Here is a 12,953-nt window from a genome sequence, read left to right as displayed (position 1 = left end):
AAAGTCATCCGTCGCGGCAACAGTAAGACGCGGTCCAAGGGAGTTGCGGAGGCCTAAGGAGAGGGTGGCCGCAACTTTAATGTTTGGGCGGGTGGAGTGTGAGAAGAGGTGTGGAAAACACTCCTGGAGGGGTTGGCCGCCAAGCAAGAGATGAAGCCAGAAGGCCGTGGAGTTCCCATTTCCCAGGGAAATCTTGGAGATGGAACAAAAGGAAGTAAGCCGAGCCACAATATCCTTCCAGATGAGAGTGTCGAGGTGGTGGTGGTCTCCCAAGTCGCGGGAGTCATGCCAACCATAAATACGCCGGAACCAGGAGGCCCAGGGGGCCGAGGTATCAGAGTGGAGTTTAGTGATGAATTTTTCCATGAGGGCCGAGTTTTGGGCAGGGAGAGAGATAACCCGAAGCCCCCCACCCCCCGAAGGTTTTGGGGACGTGGACGTTGTCCTAGGCCACCTTACATTGTCCGCCATTGCAGGATTCTTTCACTAGTCCAAAGGAAAGCACAGCGATGCTTGTCAATAGCCTCAATGACACCGGCGTGGAAGAGCCCCGCACTCATAGCATGTGAGAGCATATAAGTGAGGAAAAAAAGGCCATTACCGACCTTGACGCTGTTAGGAAAAAAAATGCGTTGGCTCGCTGGGCATACCCTGACGTAAACGGACACGGAGGTCCTATATAATCGATTTCGTGTCTGTGGACCGACGCAAACGGTCGCGTTCGGTCACTTTTAGTGTCAGTTTTACGTCGGCCTATTGAAGATGCTCTTAAGCTAAAAATAGGTCCAAAACGGATAGCAAAACATACACCAGTCTGTTTGCTTTGCCGTGTTGGTCGTGTCCTCTACCCGCCCATACAAAAATGGTCCATAGCGGATGGATTAGTTGCCACGTTGAAGTTGCCCTTAATCACTGCCCGCAAAATGCAGAGAGTGAGCATGTAGGTGGTTATAGGCTTTTGTGATCAACAAATCAAGTGTAGTATCTGGGTCGGGCACTTTCCCCTTTCTCCCTCTCGAGTAGCTACAGTACCCTGGTTTGAGAGTCGTCTTTTCTCCGCCGCTGTGGTCACCGGCCCGATCCAGAATCTCCTCCGACGGCGTTGCCGGCCGGAGTGGAGGATGAAAAGGTGCCTGGCCTCCTGTATATAGTAGTGTAGGTTGCTGGTTGCTGCTGTTTACCCTAGTGGAGCTTGGGAGTAGGAGGTTGGATCTCCCGGGCCAGATCCAGCCCGTCCTCACCTTCTTCCTCGACGTTGCTCCTCTCTGGTGGCAGGGGTGGCGGCAGGCGGAGAGGAGGTGGTGCGGCATCTCCGACAATAAGGCCTTCTTCTTCCCTCTTCGTCATCTGGTTTGGTTGTGCTGGAGCAGCAACCAAATCGCAGATCTCTGGATTCTCCGAGCTCATCCATGGTGGATGGGCAAAGGAAGACGAAGATCTGAAGATGGCTGCTGCAATAAGCTCCTGTGGGTCTTCCGAATCTGCCATCATCTACGCCTGCGTCCCCGGGTCCGTGGCAGGTTCTTCGGGTTTGATGGCGGGCCAAGTTCTTCGTTGTGGATTCGGTATGCCTGTGCTGCTTCTTCAAGCCTTCCTGCCTTGCTTTTCTTCTTGGTTCCAAGCGTCATGGAGGCGATAGATCCGGGAGTGAGCAAGGCAATGGTGATGAAGAGGTGGTGTCGGAGTTCTTCAGAAGCATTTCTTTGGAGCAACACATCGACGGCGTCCAAGCTGCTCGTCATCCAAGCCGGGAAAGTTCGGCGTTTTTTCATCCTCCTTCGGAGGCCCTTGAGGTCTGCGGTCGCATCCATCGGCGGCTTTGAAGCAAGTGGCGTAGTCCCCGCTTCCGAGTTCGACGGCGACTCTGCCGGCCTCCTGCTCATCGGTGGGGAAAGAGAAGGACCTGATCGCTTTTCCATATTTGTTAGTGAGGTCTTTTCTGCTTATATCAGGGGCCTATGTGTAATTTTCTGTTTTTATGGGGTCCTTTGTAATATTATGTACACCCACCGACTGGATTGAATGGAAGCTTCTCTGCCCTTCGGGGCGCTCCGTGTTCAAAAAAAAAAAAAAAAGATCAACAAATCTATATAAAATCTACCAAAATTGGTACCCCTTTTGATCCATAATAATTATCGTGGGTTTAGTTTAAATTTAAACTTTTTTGAGGGTTAGTTTAAATTTAAACTACATTGAACTAAAACCACGATGGATTCCATGGAGTACAGAATCCATATATGATCCAAAAGGCCCTTAACCCCTTCAGCACTTCGCATTGTTTCATCGTCGCCCAATAAATAAATGTGAAAATAGGTTCTCTCAGAAGCTGTACAGGGCCAACCCTGAGAGCGAAAGCTTCGTGAGGTACAAGAAGAAGTACGCCTACCCTTTGGTCAGGAAGGCCGTCCAAGGTTGTATCGCCATGGACGGCCACCGGGGCCTGCTGCCACCGCTTCCAGCTGCGGTGGTCACCAAACTTGAGAAGAACGTGGAGGTTTTTAAGATGGAAATGGGCGGAAAGACGCTTGAGCGCGTCCTTAGCATCGGCAACCGTACGTCTCGCGCGCGCGCTTGACACGATTATACCGCACGCTGATCCCGTACGCGGGTTGGCGAAGCAATCGGTGGCAATCACAAATGGTGCTCTCACCCGCGCGCGCTTCACCGACCACGTACTGTCTCGTTCCATCGTACCCGTGTGTACCAAGGATCGACTGAACGACACGACCAATTCATGAACCTTTGCAATTGAAAATTAACCCACCTTTGCTAAATTAATTCATTCACCCAAAAAGCTCCTCTCCTCTGCTCCTCGATGGATCCCCTTTTCTTCCCCACCCAAACCGCCGCCGCCGCCGCCGCTCGGCCGGCCACCCTCTTCCCTCCCCGAAACCCCTACAAGCTCCCGCGCCCGACGAATTGGACCGCCGCCGATGACCTCCGCTCGCCCGCCCGCCATCGACGACGCACAAGGAGGAGGAGGAACGGCGGGGCGGCCTCTTCTGCAGCGCCGCCCTTCTCACCGGCTCGATCCGCCTCCAGCGGAGAGGGAGGACAACCTCCACGTCGCCATCACCCTCCACGCCGCCGTAAGCACCTCCCCATCTCATCCCCTCTCCTCTCCTCTCTGCCTGCACCTCCCCATTTCCTCTCGCTCACGCCGCCGGCCTGCTCCTGCAGATAACGACCTCAATCAATTTCATTCTGTAATGGTTCCATCCTGGTGTGATGTCTAATATGACGAAAGGAGCCAACATCAAGTTTGTTCACACTGATTCTTCTTGGCAAAAGCAGTATGCATCATTGTGTCAGCTTCCAATGTATGTGCTAATGAGCTTCTTCTGCTGCTGAATTGCAGGTTTACTTTCTTCCGTTCACCTGCCCGGGCTTGCTGCTGCCGGCGTCTTCCTGCTGCTGCTGCTGCCTCGGGTGCGCCCCTGGAGCCCTCCACTCCTCTGAGGTGAGCTTCAGCTCTTCTCTTCAGAGTGCTCTCAGCTACGTCCAGTGCCATGGCGTTCTAAGGTCACGAATTCGTCCTCATACATGTTAGCGTCCTGATGATTACTTGAATTGGGCAACGAATCTGCAGGAAAAAATGCTCTAGATTTTCTCAATTTAGTCCCTCCTGATAGCTTTGCTTGGTACCAATTTAGCCTCTCTTTTTTGGGTATTCGGACTGTAAGTGAACTAGCGTTGGTATATCTGCGATGTGATCTGCTTCTGTAGTCCCATCTTTGATTTCTCATATAAAATGCAGCTTGCACTCTACTGGTCCCGGAGAGGCGCCTTCCCAAGGTGTTGAGATTTGCAACTTCACTTTGGCGAGCAAGCTTGATTTCTCCAACTATCTTCATTCGTGGATGTAATCAAACAATCTTATTAATTTCGCCAAGTCCAATTGCTCGCTGGATGTACTACTAGTATATTCATCAACATGTCTGCCAACTAATTAAAGCAACCTCCTGTCAATTGTGTCTCTGCGCCTTATACCGCAAGTTTTATTCAGTTTCTAGTGACAGCCGCCAAATCAGTTATATAGTTGAAATCCACATGATGCATTGCTGTTTTCTTATATGTTGACTGAATTAACACATGAATGCCCTAGTGTTTGATCGCCTCACAAAACAAATCTGGAGCAGTAGCAACAATGCACATACACATGATATGTATGTCTTGTTTCTGCTACCTAGTTTCCAGTATTTATTCCATAGAGGAGAATCTTGATCCGCTAATATGAATTTCCCGATACATATAAAACCGTGACTACTTCCACATAGGTGCCTGCCATCTTGGCACAACAAACGTGCTATCCTGTTGTAGATGTACCAGGGATCCTGATTAATTATTCTTGCTAAATCTGCTCTAGAGCTGACCATCATGTTCTCTTCTTTTGCATGAACAATGAGGACAAGATGACAGCCATGGTAAGCTAGCTGGAACCTGCTGCTGCTGCTGCTTGGAAGGAAGGAAGCTATAAGACCCTGGGACAAAGTGATGGCATATACACCCCTTGCTCGAGCCATCTCTATGCAGCAGCTTTCTTTCTAGCGCCTTAATTATCAATGCCATCATATGGTTACAATGCATGAGCAGCCGACATTTCTTGTAACGCAGTGGCATGTGTTGTGTGTAAGCTCCAAGAATGGTATTGCAGGAACTTTGCTTTGCCTTGACAACGGTTGCTGGTTGGTTTTCTTGTTAATTAGACTTGTGGTACAGTTGATTGTATGCTTGTATGCCACATGGGTTGTGCTTTATGCACTGTTGGCTTAATTGAGGTACTATGTTATTTGCCATGCAGGTTTAAATGTCCAAAAAGCGTGCAAGGTCATGCCGAAATTTGGAACACCCTTGCTAATTAATTTGGATTGATTAACTAGCTTCACTACTGTTACTACTTTTATTTATTAGGGAATTAGGGGAAGTTATGTTGATCTTCGTAATAGACGAGTAAATAGAAGAAATTGTTGGCATGTGCTGGAACATTGTTTTCCTTCAGGAATACCAGAATCGAAGTCATGTCTTTCAATAGCAAATATATTGGCCTAATGTATGGGCCCAGTAATGGGCTAGCAGCCCACAGAAAATACCTCTCTTTGTGCTACAGTTTTACTGCTGGTTCAATCATTTTTTTGCCGCCCAAGCATTCTTGCTACCCTCTCGCTCCTAGTCCAGCTCTCTCTCACGAGCCCACGACGTACATTCCTTCTTCCCTTCTATTCGTGCTGAGCGTGTTGGGGTCTCAACACGTGTGGGTGACGCTTGCAGTCTAACACAATTCCGCTTGTTATATGATTGATTAAACTTTTTTTGCAGGCAAAAACATGTTGACTAACTATCAAAAGAGAGAAAGACAATATGAGCTGACATGCGATTGATATATCACACGCAGCCAGACGTATAGCCTGAGGAAGGGAGTATTAAATACGGAGCCATCGCACTAGACAAGACACCTTCACAGTTAAGAGGAAGAATTAACACCATCCCGACGTGTGACTCTCCATGTAGCGAGCTCCACCGAGTGAAATTAGGCTAGTTATCGTATATGCAATAGATGCGTATATTCAGAACCTCAAACACCAATGCACCGACGAGCCCGCCGTGCGTGCCATGGAGGCATGGAGCAATTCTTGCTGAGGAAGAAGACTTGGTCGCCTAGGTCATTCACCTTCAACCATCGACCCTCACTTGGTGGCTCCCAACAGAGAGCATATCCCATAACTAGCACATGCGAGGAGGGGAGCACGGTCCCGGCCACGATGTGGTTGAGGAGGAAGACGGTGGTTGCGTCGGACGTGACGATCGCAACCACCGCGCTCACCCCCGTCCGGCTCCTCGTGGCACCCTCATGCGGTGGGATCGCCGGCCGGTTCTAGACCGTGCATGCTAGCTAGCTTGCGATCGAACATGCATGCATGCTAGATATATAGGGAGCAGTGCTCCTAGAATGCTAGGTAGCTATTACCTCCGTTCTAAACTATATACGTAGTCGTTGAGAGCAGCTTGTATGTGGGAGCCAAAAACATCGGTAATTTTGTGAGTACCAGTGTCCACGTACACAAACACCCAACTTTGGTCCTTCCTGGTTGCAAGTGTACGTGCACATGAACATGCTAGCCTATATTGACTATGTGCTGCTAGCCGTCACAATCTAGCTAGCATATGTGTGAGCTAGCTTCAATCCAGTCGACAACGCTCAATCAAGCTTCCTTTTCCAGCTTCAGAAGTTACAGCTCCCACGAAATGGTATCGACCCAAACAAATTAGTCGGGAAAGCCACCAAAAGATGAAAAGCGGGTGGAAAAGCTCCCCAAACTTTGAGCTTGCGCCTAAGGGCATCTCCAGCGGGCCGCCTGCGTCCGTTTGCGTCGGTCGAAATAGTCGAATTCGACCGAGTGTCCATTTGCTTCTGGGGTGTCCCTAGCGACCCGACACTTTTTTAATAGATTTTCCATTCGATTGAAAAACGTAATTTACATAGGGAATAAACGAAAATAAAAAGCTAAAACTAAAAGATCCATGTGGCGCCTGCTACCCTAGCCTACTCCTCGTCCTCGTCAATGACGACGATCTCCGGGATTGCCCATGGCCAGCTGGCAGCTGGCGGAGCATACGCCGGTGTTGGAGGTGGAGCGGCTGGTGCAACCCACTGATTGAACGACGGAGGTGGACGCGGCGGCGGGTGCGGGGCCAAGTTCTGCTGCGCCCGTTGAAGGGCCTCGTCGCCCGTGAGGCCTGCCGTCATTATCTTGGTGCAGCGGCGGAGGCGCCTACGGCACCTCCCCCACGAGGATTCCGAGCCTCACGATCTCGTCGTCAGTCATTGTTTTGGCAGTTGGAACTCCCGGCGCTCCTCCATGACCATCTGCCAGACGTGGAAGACGCTTTCGACGAAGTCGTACTTGGCCTCCTCGTTGTAGAAGTCCAGCGCGGCGTCGTCCTCGGGAGGCGCAGGAGGGGACGGCTGTCGTGCTCGACGAGGCGCTACAGGGCGTGCAGGTGGCGGAGGTGGACAGAACGGGTAGTCCCGGTCGCTGAGGAATCCCGCCTTCCTCCTCGGATCCATCTCGATCCGGCGCTAGTTTAACCCGCCCGCAAGGCCTGGTGCGCCTGCAGAAGACGAGGCGACTCCATTGATGTCGAAGGCTGTGGCACCGTCGTGGAAGTGAAGACCGCAGAAGCGACGGCCGCCAAAGCAATACAGCCGAAACATGCACGACTTTGCAACGTCCGCGTAGACACATCTGAGGCGCAAATTTGGGCCGCATTTGCGTCTCGGCGGACAACCCGGTCACTATGCATCGGGCCGCTAAACCGGGGTGCAGGTGCATGTTTCGACTGCCCGGCTGCTGCAAACAGTTGTTATGCGTCCGTTTGCGTCAGATCGTTGGAGATGCTCCAAGCCTCGCAGAAAACGGTAGGAATACTATGGAATCTTTACACAACAGGGAACCCTAGCACAACACCACGGCGCATGGAATTTTATACATGTGGCAGTGACGCATGGGGCCTATAAGTGCCACATGGAATCACGCATTAAATAAGGGCGCGTCACAAGAAAGACACATGAAATGATATCTAGTTTCTCTCTCCGGGGTAAAAGAATGTCCCTAAGGATGCGCTGCCGCGTGCGCGAAATGGAGCCTGCTTTCCAAACAACACAAAGTGACCACGACAAAGGAACCCCGTAAACTAAATATTAATAAAAATAAACAAATTTATATATTAAAATAACCAATAAATAATTAAAGTGCATCTAAAACCATGGTTCATGTCAAATAATTACTTATTTTCACGCTCTCATTGTGGTGATTGGCCTGCACGAAGTTGTAGTACTCTCGCCGACTATGTGAGACTGCCGCTTCTCGGCGGCGACTCGGCCTCGCACCACCAATTCGAGGACCGATATCACACTGACTAGCCAGCTATGATAATTCACGATTTCCCTTATCGCATTCAGGGGCTAGTGTGTTTGGATATTTTTTTTCAAAACGGAGCGAATGTCCCAACCTATGCATCGATTGATGCATGCGGCTCTTTATTTACTTATTTCATGAGTTCAAGTCTTGCAAAGTATTACATCATGGGTCACACAGGGTCATTGCGTTTGGATATAAAGCTAGCTTAGTTAGTCCTTGCTTAGCCAAAAGGGAACATTGGTATTATTAATAAATCCTTACTTTGCTTGGTGGCGGTAGTAACTCAACATAGGCGAGAATGAAAGATAGGGTTTGGTTGTGGGCACATCAGCGCTAGAGATGATCCACTATCATCTGTGTATTGGGGCAATGACTTGCCGACATTGGTGGTGACAGTAGATTAGAATGGTGGAGATAAATGTCGTGCCAGTGGTAGGTATAGCCTACAATGACTTATGTTTGCCAGACTAGTATCGGCTGTAATCACCTTATTTTGGTTTCTAAAAGAAATAGACAAAAAAATTAAGGAGGATCTTAAGATGATTCTATACAAAAAAATGCATCAAAAGTAAAAGTAGTGTACAACGGGGTCTTAAAATTTCGACATGCATAGAGTTTGGCAAGGGAAACCTTGCTAGCCTTGCCTTTGTTTATTGCTCAATTATGTTTGTACATGGGCTAAAATATCACTGGTGGCAATCCTGAGAGCATATCTAGATCTCGTAAATTGCAAACTATAAACTCGATAGTACAAAGCGTTGAAAACATGAATACATGCTTCAATCGATGGAGTGCAGATGAGATAACGTAAAAAGGAACAGTAAAACAATATATTTCGGAATATGACAATAAAAGGCCCAAATGTCAGCGTTTCTTTTTCTTTTTTAGTCAACTTCATCTTCTTCTGAGGTGGACCAACATTGCCCGCGTGCGTGACCGCCGCCACGCCAATAGCCGCCAAGGTGTACCCTGCATTGGCCTGCCTCGCGCCGTCGCGCCACACACGCTGGCCCACTGTCTGGGTGGCACGTTGGTACGCACCGTGCCGTCCCTCCACGGGCGCTGGCCGGTCGCCCGCGTTGCGCGCTCGCCCGTGTTGGCCCGCCCCACGCCGCTTCTCTCACCTCGCTAGCTGCACATACACTAGGTGTGCGGCGGCAGATTCCGGCGTGTTTCGGGCAAATTCCGGTAAGTCTCGCGGCGGAAGCTTGGTGACTCGTTCTCTCCGACGAGGCTTGACCGGTATACGTGGCTCTATGAATTTCATTCGATTTTGCCTCCAAAACTGTATATACAAGGTTCGCGTGTGTGCGTTTACGGCGCCCCTTAAAAAATTTAAGGGTCAAATGCTTTTACTGGATCTGACCGATGCCCTTTTTTCGAGTAAAAGTGTAAAAGTCAGCTATTTTACGTGGTTGACCACTTTTACGGGATATGCTAGAGATTCTCTAAGCCATCTAGCTGGACATGCAATTAGCTCGCTGGTTGTCAACACCCGGATTTTTAAGTCCGAATGCCTATTATGTCATACATCGCAATCCCAGGAATTTTGTTGTTGCGAGGCATAATAGTTAGGTATCACAGTCATCATTCATTACAAACCATAAGTCTTACAAATTGAAATCACATGATCCATATTACACGAATAGTTGATCTATTGATCAACGAACAAACACAAGTTCATAGTTCAACATAGCGGAAGCGTAAGATACAAGGACTCTCTAGTCCACAGGCCAACGCTTGACGTCGGGAAGCGCTTAGTTGTCGTAGGCGTCCCGCTGGTCATCTCCTTGTTCATCTTCATACTCTGGCTATTTGAATAGCCAGGGACAAAGCCGTGAGTACGTTGAGTACTCGCAAACTAATACTAAAGTAAGTGCTAGACATTCTAGTAGGGTTTGCTAAGCTCTAGTTTATTTGCAAAAAGCCAGTTTATTTCACAAAGTTTTGAGAAAAGCTTACTCAAGTACTAACTAACTCAAGTGGGAACATTAGTGTCATTCCCACCATTCAAGTGGTGATTTCAATTTAATCCACCACAAGTCATTTCACCATCACCTTTCAACATCATTTTTAAAGATATGACATCGGAAACTGTATGGCCTTTCCAACCGTCCGTAACCGTGGACGCGGCTATTCGAATAGGTTTACACTCTGCAGAGGTTGCACACTTGTGACACAACATTTGATTTCATCCGTCGGGATTTCCCCGAATCATCGTAACACAGTACGCGGATCATCAACCATAACCTTTCACTTACGAACCCTAGTATGAGCACCTCTCCCCATGAGCTTGGCCTCCCAGTGAAGACAGACAGTCAGCCTGGGAACTGCACAGGGCTTGGGCCGGACATTCACCTCATTTCGCATCATATCGTATCGTTTCTTTTGTGGTAGAGGCAGCTTTCGGCATAACCCCGATGACGCTTGTTTAGAGGGAACCCATACTAAGACGCATAAACTTCCAGTTAAGCCCTACCCATAATCAGGTATTGTGGGGGTACTTGCTAATTGGAAAGGTATCGCATTCAAACCAACATCATGTTTTATCAAAAATCACCATCTTCTCTTGGTCATATTCACCTTCAAAAATCATTCAATGGAATGCATCTTCATTCCAAGGTTTCAAAATCCTTCAACAATTCACATGGTTCCCATCTAGAGTAGTCAAGTTTTAATTCTTTAGCACTAGCTCTAATTCATGAGGGGTGCTAACTTGCTTTGCTTGGGAAAGACTAACTCACTACTCTAGTACTCAACTTGTACTTTGACCAAAGTTAACTATAAAAGTAACTCATTTAGAAAACAAGTAACAACTTGTAAAGTAAAAACTTGGGATGGGTTCATATAAGAAAAGGTAAGAACCTGGTGCCTTGCCCCAAGGGGCTTTGCACTTGGCAAGAATAATAGCTTGCATTGGTAGTAGCTTGCCTTGGTAGTTTTCAAACTGTTCCTCTTCCTCCTCCTGGTAGCAACCTTCTTCTTCGGCGTACTCTCCGGTGCTACCGTCTAAATTTGAATACGAGTATAATTACTCACTAATTCAATGGCTATTCCACACATCACAAATAAACACACAAACTACTCTATGCACACCAAATAAATAAACTAGGGTGCATGGGTTGTGGGATTTAAATAGAATTTGTATTCCATATGTAAATGATAGTTTCCATAGGGTTCTTGAGAAATAATTTCCTCTCATTGAAATCTTCTTAAGATTTAATTTCTCCAACACTCATGGATGAACTCATATTGACCCAAGTCAAATGTTCATTATCATCATTTGGGAAAATGATTTAAATGAGGTGGGTCACCTCATACAATTTAAATAACACTACCTTTGCTTTAAATCTCAAGTAATTCATATAAGAGAGTTTGGAACCAGGGGTCCAAACATCCCATGAATCCATGTGAGACAAATTAAATGAAGTGTAAGACTTCACACAATTTAATTTTAATAGTTTTGGACAATATCAACTAGTTAAACTAGCCAAAATATCCATTCATTAAACCATGGCATGATCATGCAAAGTGACCACACCATTTTATTGTATAAACAATTAGTGTAAGTCAAAAGTGAGCTATTAGAGTTGGAACTAACTTAATATCTATTTTGGTTGATTTTTAAGAATTATTTGAATAGGGAAAAGTCCCTGTCTTGTTATTTTTATCATATTTATTCTACAACAAAATTGACCATGAGGCCAGTGGCATGTTGTAGAGAATTTCAGTGGCTTTCTAACAATATAAAATTCACTAAATTTGGTTTAGCCAAATTGAAATGGTTGAATTTCAAAGTGGAGGCAGTATTCACATTCATTTGAATTAATTAAACTAAGTTTGGATTAAAAGGGCCGGCGGGAAAAGCTATTGGGCCAATTCATTTAAACAGGCCCACGGCCAGCCCACCACGCGTCTGTGCCCGCGTGGGCTGCCTGACAGGGTGGGGTCCGCCTGTCAGCCTCTTTTAAAACCCGAAACGGTATGGAGACGTGTGGTGCGTTGGATTAGAATTAGATCGGACGGCACAGGGCCATCGTCATCTCCGGCGAGATCCCGACGGTGCGGCGGCGGCAGTAGGGGGCGGGAGAGCTCACCGCGGCTCCAGCAAGGGTTGGCAGTGTGCGCGGTGAAGGTGTAGACGACGGCGAGTCGACTGGTACCGGCGGCAACTCCTGGATCGGCTTCAATCGGCGGCGAGCTTCCGCGGCGTCCGTCGGCAGTGAGGTGGCGATTGGGTGGCTACGGCGGCGAATGTGGATGGTGGAGTGGCTCAGGCGGTCGAGTGAGAAGAGGGGAGTGTGCCGGTGTGCTCAATTCGACGAATGGAGCTCTCCTTTTATAGGCGAGCGAGTGACCGTGAGGGCTGCGGCGAGGTCGACATGCTCGCGGCGATTCCGGCGAGCGGTTGGGCTAGGCGAGGGTGCTGTCGGGGTCTCCTCGTCCAGGCGAAGCTAGAGGTGGTGCTGGTTTGGTCGGGGGACGTCCGGTCTGGTCGCATTTCTTCCACGACGGCCGCGGCGCGTACGGGATGTGGTCGTCGTCTCCGGCGCCGGCGGTCACGGGTCTGGGCGGGGCGCGTGTCTAGCGGCGTCGCGGTGTCACTGCGGTGCTCAACCTGTCGAGGGAGGGTCCAGGGCGTGCTCGAGGTGGTGGCGCGGCGCGTGGCCAGAGGGTGCCCGTGGCGCGCTCTCGTGCGACGTCTACGGCATGCTGGCCGCCATGGGCGCGCGCTGGTCTGGCCAGTGTCGAGCTCCTCCTCGACCGTGGCCGGTGCTAGGTGATCCAGTAGAGTGAGGTGGAGGGCAAGGGCATGGTGGCCAGGGTTGGCGATGAAGGAGAGAGGAGGTGGTGCGGCATGGTGGTGCCATGGCCGGCATGGCCATGCCATGCAAGCTATCCCCTCCTCCTTAGCTCCACTATGTGTCATTGATGGTTAGAGGGAACCAGGGGACCAAATGGGCTAGGTTTGATGTAGGTTAGAGGTGTAGATCACTATAGCAAATAGTGTCTAAATAGTGTTCAATTTTGGAA

The 12,953-nt window shown here is 48.8% G+C and overlaps 1 protein-coding gene across 3 annotated transcripts; it reads left to right on the top strand.

The window, feature by feature from the left end:
- Positions 1–2,621: 2,621 nt before the first annotated feature.
- LOC127326218 (uncharacterized) lies at positions 2,622–4,800 on the top strand. 3 transcript variants are annotated; one of them, XR_007867703.1, is made up of 4 exons: positions 2,622–3,089; positions 3,181–3,260; positions 3,359–3,460; positions 3,758–4,800. XR_007867703.1 is itself a non-coding variant. In XM_051353083.1 (3 exons), exons 1-3 carry the CDS (start codon positions 2,934–2,936, stop codon positions 3,800–3,802), a joined length of 303 nt encoding a protein of 100 aa, XP_051209043.1. In that variant the 5' UTR covers positions 2,622–2,933; the 3' UTR covers positions 3,803–4,800. The 3 variants fall into 3 exon arrangements, 1 of the variants encoding a protein (XP_051209043.1); XM_051353083.1 differs by lacking the exon at positions 3,181–3,260; XR_007867702.1 differs by having other exon boundaries at positions 2,624–3,089; positions 3,359–4,800.
- The last annotated feature ends 8,153 nt before the right edge of the window (positions 4,801–12,953 follow it).

The sequence above is a fragment of the Lolium perenne genome, chromosome 7 (genome assembly GCF_019359855.2).
Source record: "Lolium perenne isolate Kyuss_39 chromosome 7, Kyuss_2.0, whole genome shotgun sequence".
Lineage (NCBI taxonomy): Eukaryota > Viridiplantae > Streptophyta > Magnoliopsida > Poales > Poaceae > Lolium > Lolium perenne.
The sequence above is the reverse complement of the archived record's forward strand: the minus strand, read 5'-3'. Positions and strand labels throughout refer to the sequence as shown.

Excerpts from the sequence above, each read along its gene's own strand:
- LOC127326218 (XM_051353083.1), top strand. The coding sequence starts at position 2,934 with ATGACCTCCGCTCGCCCGCCCGCCATCGACGACGCACAAGGAGGAGGA. Across the intron at positions 3,090-3,358 it reads CCATCACCCTCCACGCCGCC|GTTTACTTTCTTCCGTTCAC; the intron begins GTAAGCACCTCC and ends GCTGAATTGCAG. Across the intron at positions 3,461-3,757 it reads GAGCCCTCCACTCCTCTGAG|CTTGCACTCTACTGGTCCCG; the intron begins GTGAGCTTCAGC and ends TATAAAATGCAG.